Source organism: Mobula hypostoma, chromosome 8, assembly GCF_963921235.1.
Source record: "Mobula hypostoma chromosome 8, sMobHyp1.1, whole genome shotgun sequence".
NCBI lineage: Eukaryota > Metazoa > Chordata > Chondrichthyes > Myliobatiformes > Myliobatidae > Mobula > Mobula hypostoma.
In genome coordinates, this window is record NC_086104.1 from 84,902,712 (window position 1) to 84,921,550 (window position 18,839).

Genomic DNA, 18,839 nt, shown 5'->3' on the forward strand with positions numbered 1-18,839 from the left:
ATATACTGGTGAATTAAATCCCGCTGAGTTAACTTTCTCAAGGAAAAAAAATGATAGGTCCTATACCGTATGGGTGCATGGTTTCGATTTTTGACATTGAAAATAAATAGCCAGTTTATGATGACTGATGAAGTCGGTAGTCTGCACGCTCTCCACCAAAAAGTTCCCTTTAAATATGTTAACGTAAAAAATGTAGACTGGGCTGCCATAAAACATCATATTTTTATATTTGACTGACTGACGCTAACTCTTACTCTTCCTCGTATCTTTCTACCAGCGTACAAAGATGCTCAAGCGACAGAAATAAAGTTACTAAAAAAGCATCACTTGTCCCCCTCCTCCCCATCATCTCTCTCTCTCTCTCTCTCTCTCACACACACACACACACACACACACACAATATAATGCAGCGTCTATAACATCACGGAGAGAAATCGTTTGTTTTTTTAAAGTCACGGTGTTTTCTCCTCGCTTCAAACTGCTGCCGAATAATCGAAGCAAATTAATTCCGATAAGCTCATAAAAAGCTGAATCAAGAGCACGCAGCTCAGCTTTACATGTCTGACCCACATTCAATAAGATCGTGGCTGACCTTTTACCTCAGCACCGGCTACCTGCATGAAGCCTCCATTCCTTACAATTTAACATTTCTGCCCTGAACTTACCCAGTGACTGAGTCTCCACAGCCCCAAGGTAGAGAGAATCCTTAAGATTCGCTACCATCTGAGGGAATAATTTGCTCTTTAGCTCAATTTTGAACAGTCAACCCCTTACTTTGAGCACCTGATTCCGGACACCCGTAAAGAACGCATGATTCTTGCTCTCACATTTTAACTTTCTCGCATCTGGTTACCCCGGAAGGACATTATTCAAAATGTGAGGGAAGTAGCAGAACTATTGATAGGAGTTTTGTGTTACGATTCTTATGCTTTGAACTGTGTCAAATGGTTTTGCACAAAAGAGAAAAGTTATTGAGTAGTAGGCACACACACACACACACACACACACGTGTGTGTATAAACATGAGAATGTCTGCAGATGCTAGAAATCCAAAGTAACACACAGAAAATGCCAAATTGACTCAGCACGTCAGCAGCATCTGTGAAAAGATTGAACAGACTCGTTTCGGGCCGAAACGTCGACTGTTCACTCTTTTCCATTGATGCTACTTCACCTACTAAGTTCCTCCAGCACTTTGTGTGTGTTGCTCCATCAATACCTCAAAGCAATGACTAATTATGTATATCTATACACACACACAAAGTCTTGACTCTATATATACATGTACACACACACACAACACACACGTGCGTACATACATACATACATTTAAACACATAGTATATATTTACATTACATCGGACAACCCTGCAGCAAATGCTTGGAGTGAATTCAGCCCAGGATGGGTCGGATATAAGGGCCATTCAGGGAACATTGGGTTATCAAAGCAGAGCAGCTTAATTACTGTAGGGGCGGCCTTATTCCTTTTTTTCCATATGCTCTCATCCACAAAAGTTTTAGCCTCTACTATCTAAACCAGATAGTTGTCAGGTTTTGACGAGAATCAACTCTCAAGGACAACTGCACTAACATATATCCCAGGTAGCCATCTCAACTCATTTTGGGCAAGATCTGGACGTTGTTATTTGTAACGATTAGTAGCGACTATACTTTTTAATGTGATATTTAGCAATTCACATTTAACTGCATCCAAAGAAAATATAGACATTGATATCCAAGTCGAATGGGTTTAATAGACGCTTGCAAACAACTTTCATCCGAACTTCTATCTAGTCGGCATGCTTGACGCACAATTGCTCGCCAATTCATTTTATTTTCCATTACCTCTAAATGATTTATAATATAATTAAAAACAATATGGAAGCATATTTATCAGTAATGCATGCCCCAATTTTTGCAGCTGACGAACTACGTTATCATACAGCTTCAACCCATAGCCTTACAACTCCGCATAGGCGGCTCCTGTGCCCAGTATGTGAACATTGCTGTGACTAGCATGAAACACAAGGAGCTTTTGGAAAATAGAATTGCTTTCAGTCCGGAATTGTCCCAAGAGCGGCAACAACACTCTCGTAGCAGAATTAATGCGAAGGCGTGCAGTACGAGGCTCTCTTTAAACACCCACTATTGACTAAACGGATGCACAAAACTTTCAAAACCCTGTCATTGCTTTGTACTTGGAAAATGCTCCTCCTGCAAATGAAGCTTCAAAAATTCTATTTCTTGACAGTCATGTGTTTTTGATGACGGGCCATTTTGGTTGTACTTCAGACCCCGCGAATATCTGCATCGATTCCGCTGCGAGTTCCACGTTTGGTTTTGTTACGCAAATGAATTAAACGTTAGAAACCTGTGTGGTGGTCTCCAGACAGAACATTTTTGTTTCATCAGCTACTTTTGTTTCATTCAAAATATTACGAAAATATTGTGAATCGCTTAATAGTTCTGACCCAGTATTTTTGAGGAAATAGTCCGTGACCATAATAACGAGCAAAGCGATTTACCTTCTCTGGCCGAGAGGTGTTTGAAGGGCATTGGTGCGTGAATGTCTCCGCCGTGCATAGTAATCCCTGGCCCAGAGTGAGACAGACTACTGCCCTGGGACTGCCAGGGGTGGCCAGTCATGTAGCCCGCTCCAGGGCCCCCGTACACTCCATAGCTCGGTACCTGGTTTGACGAGGGATAAGGCCCAACTGCGCAAGGAGGGACGAAACTACTCACAGCAGGCAGTGCGGAAGGCGGCTGTAATGCAACAAGACCAAAGCTTATTTTAGTTTCAGATGTCGGTATTGCCAGCAAGTGGCACTGAGAATGTAGAACCACATCATTCAATAAGCGAAAATCTAGACAGGAGGGCTACTAGGTCAGTACAGTACCTGGGAGTATTTCAGATCCGGATCGATCGCCTGCTTCTCTATCCCGTTGACACTTTGAGTTGATGGGAAGGTTGCTCTATTGACATTATTCCAATCTTCCACTTTTGTTTGATACGCTGAAGCCTCAGTTCCGCCAAGAGCAGCTAAAATACATTTATTTAATTATATTGCGTGTAAACAACGTCTAACCGAGGAATTCCCGTCTGCTTTCTACACGAATCCCTCGCCAGGAATATGAACAAGAACTTTCGGTCTTGCTGGTAAAGCATTGTAATCGGAATTCTTCTGCACTTGATTTATTTTAATATCAGTTATCGTCAACTTAAATGCCTAGAAATAACATATTTAGTCTATGCCTAAAGCAATCCATGACAAGAATCCGATGACTTACACCGTGTGAGATTCTTTTTTGGACTGTTTCTATCGACAACAACGAAACGAAACACCATTCATGTATAATTTTGCACACCAGATCAAAATTTAAATTATCGGCCTCCTTAGACGCAGAATCTTCTCTGAGGATACCAAGGTACAATATACTAACGTCATTATTTAACAATATAGTTTAAATTCGGGCAGACCCGTCAGGACGAAGTTAATGGAAAGGCAAGGTGGAAAATGAATTGGTGTGAAACTTCGTTCCTTTAGTAATATTTTTAAAATATTTATTCTCCAGCTCACAAACAAAAAAACTAAAATTCGCAAAGGTCTGGATATTTCAATAGACTCAATTAGGTCAGCATTTGACCAAAAAAAATCGGATAAAGCAGTTAAGGACAGGACTCGGGCTGCCGGGCCCAGGTAAGGGGAAACGTAGGCCACAAAGGCCGCTTCCTGTTGGGGGGGGGGAGGACAAACACAAAGAAAGATCTGAGAAAGGCCTGAATTTGGTCAAACATTGTCGAAAAGAATGGCAGGAAAGGGGAGATTATCTATATGTTTTATTTTTTAACAAACGTTAGGCCGTTAAGAAAGCAACCAAAAATGCTGCCAGCGAGACCTACTCGTTTATCAAATTTCATGTTATTTTGTGACTTTCTTACGCCATGCATTCTGTTCTCAAACGTTTACAATTAGAAGCGGATAACCCTCTTCTACTTTAAACTGCTAGTCACTGCTGTGAGCAATAGCTGCTGGCTTTACTTGTAGTAGAAGTGACATATGCAGAATCAAAGTTACACTATCATAGTGTTTCTTTCTTACGGCTCTTAATATCGTCTTTTTTCTTTCCTTAGATAAACGATCAGGCGATCTCTTTCCACCGAAACGTAACGGCGAAATTATTTATTCCCTTCAATTTTCGAAGCACTGGAGAAGGGTTAGGTACACTCGGAGAGAGAGGTGACACGCTTACCTGACTGTTCAACAAGGCTTCGGAGTCCGAGGATGTTGGTGACAGAATGCGCGCTCGGCCAGGCTCTGTGGATCCCGACATGTCCCGTAACCCCTGGCACGGGGACCCCCGTAGTACTGCTCATTTTTGCGGCGGCTGATGACATGTGGTTGGGGTAGGAGTACTGGTAAATGGGATTGTAAGACAGCGTCGGTTGCGGAGGAAGCTGCTTGCTGGTCTCGCATTGGCCCGAATGTGAAAGGTTGCCGATTTTGTTTCTCAGGATCCTACTAATGGAACTGACGGAAGGGACGTTGTACTTGTCACAGACCGCATCGGCCAAGAGCCTGTCTCGAATCTCCCAAGCGAAGATGCCCGGGTCTCCTTGCTTGTATTCCCTGATGTATTTCACCACGGTCGGGGTGGTGACCCTGGGTTTGCTTCCCCCGATAGCCCCGGGTAAGATCGAGCCCGTTTCATTGTAACGGGCTAGGATTTTGCTCACGCACCCGTGGGAGACGCGGAGTTGCCTACTGATGTCGCAGGGTCTGATCCCCAGCTGAGCCAGCTCTACGATCCTCAGTCTGATCGCGTTGGGAAGTGGTCTCCCGTTAACGAAAACGCCTCCCAGCTGATTCACCTCCCCGTACGTCTGATCTACGGGAAAGAAAAGCAGAGAGGCCATCGTGATAATCTCCCGCATTTAAACCATAAACGATACAAGGACAGAAATTAAACAGCTGTCAAAACATCACACTTCCCACAAACTTCTAAAGCCCTGAACATGAAAATGGTCTCCAACAAAAATATATGCGCCGACTAAAAATATGAAGTAATGTTTTTTTGGAGAATAGTATTTCTTTATTATCGACTCGCTTGCAGCTATGTTTGGAGTTCTGCACTCACCAGGGTGCTCCATTGCATTTGCGCCTGGCGCGAAGTACAGCTCGACCGATAACAAACTACCTCCTCAATACGTATAACCATCTCTGTGTGATTCAACCCCACCTCACTAATGTACTTTTAACATAAGCGCCAGTCTGTCGACACCCAGTCCCCCCCAAAAATCTATTATTTTACTTTTCAACATCGGAAAATAGCCCCTTTAAGTCTAATCTACCAAAGACGAGTGGCCGAGTGCCGATCGCTGTTTTGATCCTCAGACATAATGCAGGCGCGTAAAGCAATCTTTTATTGTGTTATCAAACTCATGCCATTGAACCATGCAAATAGGAATCGATGCTTACCCATTGTCCAACGAAGCGAGAATCACTCAGCAATCTTAAAAAAAAACAAACCTCCCCTTGCAATGGCTGAAAATTTGTTTCGGAGAGTTAGGCTGAAGTCTGACGGGTAAATAGAGGGACAGGAACAGAGTCCGATTTCGAAAGCACAGGAGAATTCCTTTCGCGACCCAATCTGGAGGCTTGAGGTGGGAGAACAATAATGAGACGGGGCTGCACGAATAGCACAAGGTGATCTTCATCCGATTAGGGTAAATTTGTAAATCCTAGAGGCTGCAGTTTGTCCAGATCAATTTTACACGTTTTTCCACGTCAATCTTGATGGTCACGCTGCGAAGTTCTCATTAGTCTTTCGCTGGCTTCCTCCTCTCCCTATTGGCTGTCTTGAAACAGAATTATTAATGTCGCTCACAGACTTTCCGCCTATTTGGCAACCTCCTGAAAGCCAGAAGGGCAGCTACTGCTGAAGTCTTGATTACTACAAACTTCAATAAGATATCATGAAAGTACAAAACGTGTGTGTGCCAATGTCCAAAATAGAAGACCTTGCTATTGTTTCCCCCCTAGTTTATTTACTCTTGATAGTACATACTTTGAAAGAATATTTGAAAATTTTTAAGTCACGCTTAGTTTTCACGCCCCATGTTTTGTATCCATCCCTACAGCTCCTACATCCGTAAAGGTCGCGTAGATCAATCGAAAGTTTCGTCGGAACCGTGAAAACTTCAAATTTTATCCTTAAATAAATGAAGAAACTCAGAAGCAATAATTCAGCTGGCAGTTTAATTTGCCTGTTCTCGTAATGAAGAATAAGCTGAATAATTCCTTTAGATGTTAGTAAATACAACCTCATGTCTGATTTACTTATTAGCGTTATATGATCTAAAGACTTCCTCATCAGAAAAATTGTTCACTTAATTCATTGTTAAACTATGGATTTCCTGCGCTCCCCGCCCCTCCCCCTGCTTGTTGTCCAGCTATCTTATAATGTCATTGACAGGTTCTTCTATGTTCGTTTTGCAAAAGATGATTAATAGATATTGACAAGTCAGCATATCAACACAGGGTTCTAAAAAGAATCCAACATGAGCAATGCGCCTGTTCAAAATGTCTTTTTTTTAATGAAGTCAAACTTCCCGCGATCTCCTAAGCCACGGGGATGTCATTTCTTCTTATCAGGTGAAAGCATATATGAAGGTAACCCATGCTATTTTTAATCAAAAGCTGAGATATTAATGAAAAGAATTCTGGCGAGAAAGTTCGTAATTGAGAGACGACGTAGAAGATTGGCTGAAATCCCTTGGACATGAGATACTGCCCCCAACATATTCTTGCGTGTCCGATCACTATCTTTTCAATAAGAGCACCAACATTTATGAAAGTGTTGTATGAAACAACTAGGCACGATTATTTCGACTATCAGAAGTAACTTAATGGTTCCAAAAGGTGTTCTAATTGGCACACAGCGACAAAATGATACAAACGTCGTTGAAGAGGTTGGAACAGTAAACAGAACAATCACTATCTTGGTCCTATCTAGACACACGTGAATGTAATAATTTAATTACAGTTTATTAAGTCTATAACAATAAAATATTTTCCATGATGGTGTGTCATTCTTATATTAAGGGTGTTTCTGAGGGTCATATTAACCACTCGGACGGGGAAGTTAACTTTTTTATAACACATCGGGAAGACAGTACTCAAGGAAATCCGTCTATCCGCAGATGATGAATCCTTTTTTTCTCTTTCCAATCAAGCGTTGTCAGAAATAATAAATAAAGTGCAATCGAATGTTTCTATTTGAACACCATTTTGAAACGACTACATATTTTAGTCGCAGATTTATACGCAGATATAATATTGCATGAATGCTTGTCTTAAGGCTGGCTTTGGGCGTTTAAGTGATAAGGAATTCGTCAGGAAGGCACAATCTGTGCACCTTATGTCGGCATGGGGGGTATATCGTTAATCTGCTCATCCTTCACACAGTTGAAATAATAATATATTCGTCGTCCCACAGGTCACAAAAAAACTGTCAATGCTCATGAAAGTTGCACTTTATGGCTTCGGGACGTGCCTGGCTTGTTTCTCCCGTTGAGACACACATGCAAGAGATCAGCACAGGTCAAACTTGCAAACTTGTTTTTTTTTCTCTCTCCCTCTCTCTCTAAGGGAAGTGACCAGATAAATAAAAATAAAACCTGTGGGAAACTAATCTCTGCTGCCATTCAGGTGCTTACACAATACCCGCTGGTATTTGGGATTCCGCGGATTTGAGCAACGCTTTACTAGCAAAAGTTTTGTCCTGTCGTGCTCCCCAAGTCCTTCAAATATCAGGCAGTTCTCTCAATACGTGTCGCTTCGGAGCATTAACCCGAAGACCAATGCTGGTTGGCAATCTATAATTTAGCGGTAAAGATTTCAATTAAATAATAGAAAAAGTAATCGCTATTTCACAGTTACATTAAATGACAATCATATCCATCAAAATGTTGCATACTTTTGTTTGTAAATCTAATTCACTAGAAGAACATAAGGCCATTTGGAAAGGACTGGTTAATATATTTAACACAAAATATAATATCTTACTCGGTGGTCTAGAGATAGTGGGCACGTTTATGCACCGATAAAGAACGGTTGGAAATACTATATTTATTGGAATCCAATGTTGACATCATTCGGGAAGGCTTGGGGTATATGGGGTGCAAATTATGCCAGCAATAAAAACTTGTCCATTGCTCTGACGTTGGAGTCTTCAATCAAATGACGAAATGTGTCAGAATTATTGGTATCGGAAACAAATTTCCCCACTCTGTATTGAAGATTTTTCCAGCCTGCTTTTCGAAGAAGGAGTTATCGTTGAAATGACATGTATTCGCGCATTATTTATCCACTTTGGTTGGCTCATTTATAAAGCACGCATAATATACTTTGATCTCCGTTTATCTATATTCAAGATTTTTCTATTTTTTTTAATTCTATGAAAAATAAGAGACTTGTTTGCATAGTAAAAAAATAAATAAGAGCTCTATTGATGTCCGTTCTGTTGGCTGCTGCTCGTTGCGAGGTGCTTTTATGAAAGCTTTGCATACCTCGCGAGGGAAAGTATGAAAAGCTACCTAATAACGACATAACGATTCCAAATGAGTCGCTGCGCAGTTTTGTTAGTCAGTATCGAATACAAATAAATAAATAAATGGATAGATAGATAGATCGATAGATAGATAGATAGATAGATAGATAGATAGATAGATAGATAGATAGATAGATAGATAGATAGATAGATAGATAGATAGATAGATAATGTAGGTGTAAGTGTCTTCCGCTCATTCGGGCGAAGCTGTTCAGTCGTTCATTGCGACCAAGGCTCTCCCGAATCTGTCACCGGTATACCTGTATACCAAGTTTTGTGCACTAAGTTGGTTTTCAATAGGTTTTTAGCAGTGTATCAAGTCCATATTTCTGTTTCAGATTTCTGTGGGTTTTAATTTATCTAAGTTGCTAAACAAACTCTGTCCCCGGTTGGACCCAGTGAAATCCAGGATTTTTTTTTATTTTCATGAGTGGTGCTGAGAAACTATCTGTATGAAATTCAGTGAAATATCAAAAGACAGTTCTGAGCAGTTTATTCGAATTCAAGCTAACGCCTTTGCTAGAGCGGTGGTTACAGAAAGTGATGAACTAATTCAATAATATATTTGGAACGGATTTGGAAGTGTGAATGACGGACCTTCCTGTTTTCATGGTCAGAGAAACTTCAGATCCTAGAAATCAGAAATTTAAAAAAATAGAGATACTGGAATCAATCTGCGAGTCAAGCAGCATCTGCGGAGACGCGGTCAGGTGGGAGAGTCAGGTGGCTACGGCACGCTCGGTGTTTGCTGCGTTTTATGTTCTTAGACACCCCCCCCCCACCTCTTAATGGAGGTAAAAAGCTTTACCGAATGCCAGAACTGGACAACCGGGCTGCTGAAGGCACCAGCTGCCAATTGCAAGGCGATTGATTGAAATCAGAGGGGAGAGAGAGAATGGTGAGTTTGAAACAATATTGTTCGCACCTCTGTGGAACTTTAGGGGAAACGTGTGCCAACGTCCCGGTGAAGTGGCTGGTGTAATTACAAAGGACAGCTCTTCAAAGCATAATTATAGGATCATGGCGCATAATTTATTTAATTAATAATACTTTATTTATTTCATCCCTATTTAAATAACTAATGAGAAGTGCAACCGCCAATATGACTATCAATTATTGTTCACCCCAGGTGGCAACCTTGGGATGAGCTCCCGCTGTGAGGCGTGAGGCGAGGGTGCTCCCAGTGTCTCTAGAAACTAGACGACTGACTGGGCAGTTTCTTGGGACAGACAACAAACAGATCAGTTGCCCTCCCTTAGTTGTGGAATCTGGGTAAAGAGTATTTATTTTCCTTATGGGCATTCATGAAGCACATCAACGCAGTCGACTTGTTCTTCTGGCGTCCCTGTAAAAGAAGCTAGAATCAGAGTGATAGAGAGAGCAGGAGGTTACAAAAGATAGGGACACAAACAAGCTTGAGGAACCAATAAGGAAATCAAAATTCCATTCATTTGTGCACGTAGGAGCTAACCATTGTGTTGTACACTAACCAAATTCCTTGTGCTAATCAGGAGGTAGGTATGACCCCTCGGAACCCCGAAGCCGATTGCCGGAGTAGTAATCGTGTGCACAGAGGAGTGGCTCCGCCTGGTGGAGATCCCGAGTATCGTGACTGACGAGAAAGCATTACAGTAAAGGATGCGAATGATCGGTGTAGTCTCGAGTCACGCTGCTTGCTCGATAGCGAATCCGCAACTGAGGGGCTTTCTGCAGAAGCCCCGTTTACTTTACGCTGCTAGTCGTGGAACTGTGCGAACGAAGGACGTAACGGGAAATGTAAGGTGAGCTATTCTTGTATGTGGTTGCGCCGATCGATTAAGGAAACAGTAATGTGCCGGGAGACTGGGTGAAAAACAAGCATCTCCAATAAATTCTCTGCATGCGTGTTTAGTTCATTCTTTCCCAGAAGAAAAGAAGAGAAACATGTACGTTGAGTTAGCATTATGCATTTCTGTGCGTGTATATGTAATCCTAGAGGTCATATCAGCATGCTTTATGCAAGCAGGCGAAATACAGATTATTTAAAAAAACAATGATATCAGTATACCAGTTTGACGGGTCGCCTTGTAAACTGTAGAGCTAAAATGCGGTGTTTATAGTTTGTCTATTATCCCAAACGCAATACAAATCAAGTCGTTGTAGTATACCTTTGCGTGAGTCATTTAGATCAATATGGACTTGGGGGCTGGGAGAAGGCAAGTGGGGGTTGGGGGAAAGCCTGGTGTTAAGGTACATTGGGGGGGATATACAAACTCGGACCACTTTGTTTCTGTGATACAATGCAGAACCGAGCAGGTGTTAAACTCAGTATCACACTTAATCGTGTCCCCGCTTTCAAATCACAGACGGCTGGCGGCAGCACCCCGTCTCTCAGCTTAGTCTGCACACATCAATCCATAATAGTATGAAATTATCGGGGGGAAATCGCTAAAGACCTACCTAACTTTATTTGCTCAAGTGAAATCTACCACAAAATAGTCGCAGCTCCCACTTCGTGTAGAGATGAAGAAAACAAGGAAATAATCGAATTGGGAGTCTAAAGCTGAGATGTGTTTTTTTTTAAATAATTTATCGAATGGGGGGGGGGTCCAAATGAAATTTTAATCAAATATACTTGTTGTTCCTTGATGCTAAAAATTTCGCATTGCGAATTAGGAATTTGTACATTCGATGCCACTGCTAATTCTGCATTTTTCTCTAAATATAATTGGTTCCCATTTTATTTTTAAGCTTATATGGACCCTACATTACGCGTTAAAGAAGCAGAGTTTAAATAACATCACATTAAACGCATAGTTCTGAAGTAAGCTCTTTAAAAAACTGGCCCCAAACTTTCATTTGTTTTCATTGGCTTTCTCAACGTAGGTCATGTAGAATAAAGTATAAGGTAATCGTCTAATACGATTAAACGATTGGTACGATTTACCAATAAAAAGAAAGTGAACGATAAGGTTTCAGAATTTAAACGTTGTATTATAATAATGTTTTGCATTTTATTGTTATTTATAAATTTCCGAAAAGTTATCAATTTACACTTCGGATTCTACAATTTAAAAGTCAATCACTTTCATTAAATAGATCCAGAATCGGCGAGAAGACACGTCAAAAAATGAATAGACAAAATGTTTGCCTGTAGACAGAAGAGCCAAGTTGTTTTGTTATTCGCTTTTAAGCACATTAAAACGAGCAATGGAAATTCACGGCAGGGGGAGTGTGCAGCAAGTTGTTGGCATAGCGGGGAAATACTGATATTTTTTCTACATATACTGGTGGTGTAGCGTGTTAATTTCTATCATTCACTGTGTCAGCTTTGGAAAGTGCCATACAGGTAATGAAAAGAGGGAAATGGAGCATGTGTTTACTGGTGATTAATACACCCCGGGATGGGATCCAGCGCGGGATGAAGTTAAGTACATAAGCTGTAGCCGAGGTGCATTAATCACCCTTGAACCCTCGCTGTTGCATTTCGGTCGCTTATTGTGCTTTTGATTGGCGGGACAAACTGATGTGGACACGGTTTCCGAAAGCGATTCATGCCCACCAAAAACTGACTGAAGACAGCGCGCATCAAACCACAGTAAATCAATCGGATTATGAAAGGATTTAGAAGTTTGAGTTTTACAGTGAAGTGCACGGCCTTTCAACATGCTTGGCCGAATTTAATCCATTTGCACCCCACCGCCATCAGTCTGCCAGTTCTGTAAGGCATCGTAAGCAAATCAGAACGAACATGACGATCTTCTCCGATATCTGATCGAGATATTACAAGAAATTGGGAGCAATTTCACTTGAACCGGCTCTTCATCCGGATCCGTTCTACAGAGTCATCTTGACTTTGCAATGAACATTGCGGTCAAGTCTTTAGGAAGCTATTTTAAGCGTTTTATTAAAATAACATTTTACCAATAAACTGACCACATTAGAATGAGGAACAGTTAGTTTTTTGATTGAAAAGCGAAATTCATTTTAAACAGGACTCATTCTTTCTAGACTCGTAGAATAAAACCTAAAAGTAATGATTTAAATTATTTTTGGTATATTTGGGAAAGTTATATAAGAAGTCGATTTGCAAATAATATGCTGAAGAACAAATAATTTAAAAAAATTATTTCGTTTTATTTCAGGTTTGTGTATGGTGTTAGATATGCCTGTACTGAATATACATATACATCCATTTCGGCATATTAGTTATACGAATGCCATCAGAAGAGGTTAGTTGCAATTACTGAGTGACGATCTTTTCACCGTGTAGCTGGATTTAGCTACTATATTCTTCTGACTGATCTGTTAACTAGTTCATTCGGGAACATAATTAGATGGGGTTTAAAATACGAACATTGTACAGGCTTACGTTAGCTATACATGGTGCCCGGCTTGACCAAAGCAGCATATTATTGATATGAAATGCTACACTTAAGTGTTACACTAAATACAATGCCACAAGGATGAGGGACATTCTTCGAGTCTAATCACTTCCTTAATCATTGTCAAAACTCTGTAATAGCGTCTCGCCACTATGACTTAGATAACAGCGTCCTTTGTACTGTAATGGAAGGGAGCTAGCTCATGCCATTACGAAAATTCCCTTGTTGTTCGACGATGGTTCGAATTTTAATCTCACGTATGCATCCTAATAACTTCCTTCAGACATGGTTTCAATTTTCCATCCTCCCTCTCTATATAAAACTCCTTTTTTATTGAGTAAAATTTTTTTTAAAAGTTCCTGTACCGCCGGTTTTGATTTACTGTATGGGAGTTTGTGATCTCATTGCCCAGTATGGAAAATATTAGAATGGGTCCAGATTGCGTGCAATAGGCAGACCTAGAACAACATGGGGTAAGAATAAAATTCTCTGTGCAAGACAACAGAAACGTTACCATAATCTAAATGTATACAACGGATACTCTTCCTTTCTAACAAATAAATTTCGAACTAAATTATTCTTCGCCGAATTCGACAGACACACCGTCGCGCTGCGCAGCCATCTGTCTTTATTTTATTTAAGTTTGGCTGTTCTGTTCACATCCTCTGAGGGATGAACAAAGATTAGAAAGCCGTTTGGAATTAATACGAAACGTAGTCCAGATTCCAGGGAGTATGTATTTCGCCAAAGGAAATAACTGCCAATGAGATACGGTAGGCACAGGGGATAGAAAGGAGCAAGAGGCTTTCAGCCAGCGTATCTGGGGATAGTGACGGTGAAGAGGTCGGTGAAAAGTGAGGAAAAGAACACAATAGGAACACAAAAACAAAGCATGAATTTAAATCAGAATCAGGTTATTTATCACTGACTCGTGTGAAATTTTATTGTTTTGCGGCAGCAGTATGCAATACGTAAAAAATCAACAAGGAATATTCAATAAGATTTTTAAAAAATAAGTGCAGCAAAAAAAAGTAAGAAGTGAGGAGGTGTTCATGGGTCCTTGGTCGGTTGTGAAATCTGACGGCGGAGGGGAAGAAGCTGTTCTAATGAAGGTAGAGCAAACAGTAAGCACTTTACACTTACTTGAATTGATAAGGGAAAAATTGGGAAGATAGTGGACTGGACAACGTTCCAGACAGCGCAACTGGTACTAAAAGCTATTTTGGCAAGGCTATGGATTAGACAGACTTGGCCAGCAGATTAGAAATTAAATAGTCATGCTTTAAACATTAAACGCAGAGGATAAATCACGTGGTCTCGATTTTATTACATCTCATGCTTTAAGCAGGGGTTCACGACCTGGGGTTCACCGACCCTTTGCCTAATGGTACTGTATTGGTCCATGGCATTAAAAAAAAAGTTGGGAACTCCTGCTTTAAAACAAACTTAAGAATAGCAGGAGCGTTGTCAGAAACATTCAATAATTTGTTGGAGAAAATATGTAGTGCTGGGGCTAGTAAATGGTTATATATTTTTAGAAGAGAAAGGGAATATGTGCAAGAAAATTATACATCAGTTAACAAATTTGACAGCATGAAAAATGACGAGAAATAGAAAAAATATCCAGAAACCAAGAATGAATAGTCATATGAATTTTAAATGAAGGATTATTGCTTGACTAATCTCAACGAACCCTTTGTTCAGGCCAGGACAAGCGGGTGATGCAACAGTTAGACTTTCGAAGGAACTTTACTAAGATTTGCGACAAAATATAAAATATTACAATATTAACCAAGCAAAATAAAGGTGGACAGCCAGCCGACACTATGGCAGCTAGTAGAGGGACGGCGAGGGGCAGATACTCAAGAGTGGAATCAGGTAGAAACTTGCCTACCACAAGAGGCTACTGTTGTTCATGGTTTATATTATTTAGTTTGGATTCAAAAGAAAATAATTTTTGAAATTTGGGCAGAATAGCGGCCGGCCAATACGGAGGAGAACAGCAACAAATCACAATACAAGCCACGCGATGGACATGACACTGGAAAGCAAATTGCGACACAACAAAAAAGCCTGAGTAATTATATTTTGATAAGTAAAAAAGCGACCGCTACCTGGAAAATTAATTCCAAACGTGTTTTTAAAAATCTCAAAGTACACAAATCACTATAATTATAGATACCAGCCGTTAAAGCCAGGCAATGCAAAGCAAGCAATAACGCTTACCCTGATTGGATTACAGTCGAAAAATAAGACGAATTATGAAAAACAAATGTGTAGAATCTTTGCAGCATCTCATTTGGAGGTGATATTGCGGATATGGGTCTATAGTATAAACTCACATAATGGGAGGCTAGATGCAAATATCAGGAGGAAAGGATTTGCGCGTTGTGGAGTTAACAGGGAAAAGATCAAAAGGCGGTTACATAGACCAGAATTACTTGCAAGCAATGGATGGAGCGAAAATAATGCCCCGTAATAGTTTGTGTAATAAATCAGAAAATGCAGGAAAACACTCAGCGGGGCAGACAGCATCTGTGGAAAGAAACCCCGTCTTCTTGTTGTGAAGGCAGCTGTCCATCCCACCACTTTGCTCTTTTATATGTTATCCCCAAAGTCATCAAAGTGATTTTGAAAATTTAAATGCCACATCTCCTGCCTTTATCCTATTATATCTTCACTTCAGATTTGCAGCATCTGCCACTTCCGTTATTTACAGGACATTCGGCGAATAAAAACTTCCTCGGGTAAATTGCCATTTTTCAGTGAGTACAGGACAACAGAAGTAGAACAAAAACTATCGGCAATTTATAGAAAGGCTTGGACTTCCAAAATGTTTTGTAAATGTTTCACACGTGAAAAAAAACTTTAAAATAATTTTCATTTACTGCCATTCATGTATCTAACAGTAAAATTACAAAATTACAACTTGACATCTCAACATCACCCCTCAACACACACACACACACACACACACACACACACACACACACACACACACACACACCTGTTTCAGAATGGGCTTACAATCGTGCGACTCGTGAGTGCTTAACATAATGTGTACAGTAATGTGTATCGTTGCATCGAACGCTGGAAGGAGCAAACGGCGGTGTGGGAGCTGCTTAATGAGACAAGCCAACTCGAAGCTTTGCCTCTCATGCGAGTTACTATTTCTTATTTGCACATTTTCAAGGCATGGCAACAGGAATCTGAGACGCGATCGCTTTAAGGGCTTTAACTCCAGCGAAGTGCACAAAAAATGCAAATGCTTCAAATCTGAAATTAAAAGCAAAACGTACTGGAAATACTCAAATAGCCGGACAGCATCTGCAGACAGCAAAGCATGAAGATTAAAAAATGCTTTAATTAAGGACCTTGGGATGTTTTAATGAATTGATTATGCTGTTTGCAAAGTAATTGACATGAAATCGATCCCTTTCTGTTTTCATTGATGCTGCCTGACTAGCTGAGTATTTTCAGCATTTTAATTCGTTATTACATGTTGCCAGCCAATGAGTAAACAACTCAGAAGAAGTCAGATAACAAATCCTACCTGTTTGTTCCCTGTTGTGGTTTGGCCTTCAAAACACAAATGCTCTGCCCCGTTTGGATTTAAATAAACCATATGCATAAATGTGGCACGGTCTCCCAGCTCCTGAATTCTGTCAGGTTCACTTGAGCAAAGTTATAAGCAGTGGCTGTGAAAACTTTTATTGATGCAATGAGGATGGGGGGGGGGGTGGTGGTAGTAAATAACAAGAATTTCCCAACAGTTAGCAAAATAGAATTCTGGAAAAGGTGGTTTATATTCATCAAATTTAACTGAATCCCAGCTGGTGAAACTGTCCATGTATGTATTATTACAAGCTACCTTATATAAAAAGCTTGTGTTTTGATTTGTTTCTGGTGTTTTGTAATATATTAACAATTAAAGTAAGTAACGCCCTGTAGTAATTTTCAGCTCAATTTTTTTTAAATATAAATTTTAATGACGGTTTAGGATGCTAATATGTCTTCACACGTCACTGCAAAAGTGATGGTGCTTCAATGGGATTTCAGTACTTAATGGCACAGTGGTGCTGCTTGTAGATCACAGTGCCAGAGACCTGGGCTCAATCCCTAAATTCAGGTGCTGGCTCTGTGGAGTTTCCGTGTTCTCCCTGTCACCACGTGGGTGTCGTCCCCCCCCCCCACCCCCCACCCCGGTGCTCTGGACTCGTCCCACATCCCAAAGATGTGTGGGTTGGTAAGTTACATATTGCCCCTATGGCATCTCAGAGGAATTAATGGGCATGTGGGAAGATATGTTGAAGAAAGAGATTAATATAAGATTCAGGCAAGTGGGTGGTTGATGCTTGATGCTGACATACAGTCTGAAGAGCCTGTTTCCATGCTGTTTCTTTCTGGCTCTCTACTCTGGAATAACCCATTACTCAGAATGGTGCCATGTAAAAACAAACCTTTCTTTTTAGCTTATTACTGTCTTCTTTATCTCTCTCTCTCTCTCTCTCTCTCTCTCTCGCTCTCTCTCTCTGGTTTGATGCTCTCTTTGCAGACACGAGCTCAGGGATATCTCAAAATATAATTGAATTGAATTGAATGATCTTTATTGTCATTGTACATAGGTACATAGAAACATAGAAACATAGAAAATAGGTGCAGGAGTAGGCCATTCAGCCCTTCGAGCCTGCACCGCCATTTATTATGATCATGGCTGATCATCCAACTCAGAACCCCGCCCCAGCCACAATGAAACTCTGTTTGGCTTCCTCTCAGGCAATTAAATAAAGCAGTAGATAAAAACAAGACAGTAATAGAAAAACAATATTAAATAGATAAGTAGCAGAAAATAAGTTGCAGCAGCACCAGAATATCACAGTAATGCACAACGTGCCATTAGTGCAAGTATTTGAGTCCTTGTGTCTGCATGTGTGTGCTCACAGTTTCAGTCTTCGTTCTGTGGGAGTGGTGTGATGGAGGCCACAGCTCTGGGATAGAAGCTGTTCCTCAGTCTATTTGTTCTGGCTTTTAGTGTCCTGAACCTTTTGCTGGATGGCAGCGGGTCAAACAGGGAGTGGCTGGGGTGTGTGGTGTCTCTGGTTATGCTGATTGCTTTCCTCCTGAGTCTGCTGGGATAGATGGTGTCCAGTCCTGGGAGCTCCATCCTGACAATTCGCTGGGCCGCCTTCACCACGCGATGCAGGTCTTGTCGCTCAGCAGCTTCCAGTTTTTGTTCAGGCTATTATCAAGTGCTGATGAATGGCAGTAAATAGATTTTCCTGTCAAAACAGCGACATTAAAGAGGACCTATAGAGTGTATTCTCTTATGGCCATCATTCCTACTGGAGCATAGGCTGCCGACTGCAGCTTGCCGGAGTCCTCTGTCCTGGACCAGTCTTTCAATTTGTCCCCAGGTGTAGCCCATCTTTGAAGGTTCTTCCTTTTCCAGGAATGAGATCTTTAGAGCTTCTGTTGGTGTTTCTGTAGCACTGGGTTTTACAGGTTGGGGTTGCTGGCCCCCTGCCCAATCCTTCTTGTTTCGCAGCTGGGCCTGGGACCATCCATGGTGGAGTTCCTGTAGTGTGTGGCAACATTATAATCATGGCATCAGTCCATTGAGCAATGAAAGCTATCTGTTCATATTTACTTCATGCTGAAAAGTAACACCTCTCCATCATGCATGGCAAATTGCTCATGAATTGCAGTGCTTGAAGTCACCAAAGCATTACTGAGACATCCTGTGGAGGAGAAAGGGCAAATTGGTGTCAGTTGTTGCAATGAAAGTATATTTTAAGCTGGGGTCATTTCCTTTTCATTTTGAATAAATGGCAGAAGACAAGTAATAGTTTTGTGCAAGTACCAAAG

The 18,839-nt window shown here is 40.9% G+C and overlaps 1 protein-coding gene and 1 long non-coding RNA gene across 5 annotated transcripts in view; one reads left to right on the plus strand and one right to left on the minus strand.

Annotated features, from left to right (window-relative positions):
- The window catches only part of LOC134350153 (paired box protein Pax-1-like), a 130,002-nt gene extending 124,225 nt beyond the window's left edge, over positions 1-5,777 (minus strand). For 3 of the 4 annotated variants that reach the window (XM_063055104.1, XM_063055105.1, XM_063055102.1), the window contains exons 1-4: positions 5,137-5,233; positions 4,252-4,887; positions 2,898-3,040; positions 2,526-2,763 (exon numbers count right to left, since the gene is read on the minus strand). In XM_063055104.1, coding sequence (XP_062911174.1) covers positions 2,526-2,763; positions 2,898-3,040; positions 4,252-4,887; positions 5,137-5,149 — 1,030 coding nt within the window. In that variant the 5' untranslated portion in view covers positions 5,150-5,233. Of the gene's footprint in view, positions 1-2,525; positions 2,764-2,897; positions 3,041-4,251; positions 4,888-5,136; positions 5,234-5,477 lie in introns of those variants that run through there. The other variant, XM_063055103.1, reaches the window with a different exon arrangement.
- A 4,461-nt stretch (positions 5,778-10,238) lies between these two features.
- Positions 10,239-18,839, plus strand: part of LOC134350154 (uncharacterized) — a 55,705-nt gene continuing 47,104 nt past the window's right edge. Inside the window, exons 1-2 of the long non-coding RNA XR_010018840.1 lie at positions 10,239-10,391; positions 12,735-12,821. This is a non-coding gene — a long non-coding RNA (uncharacterized LOC134350154). The remainder of the gene's footprint in view (positions 10,392-12,734; positions 12,822-18,839) is intronic.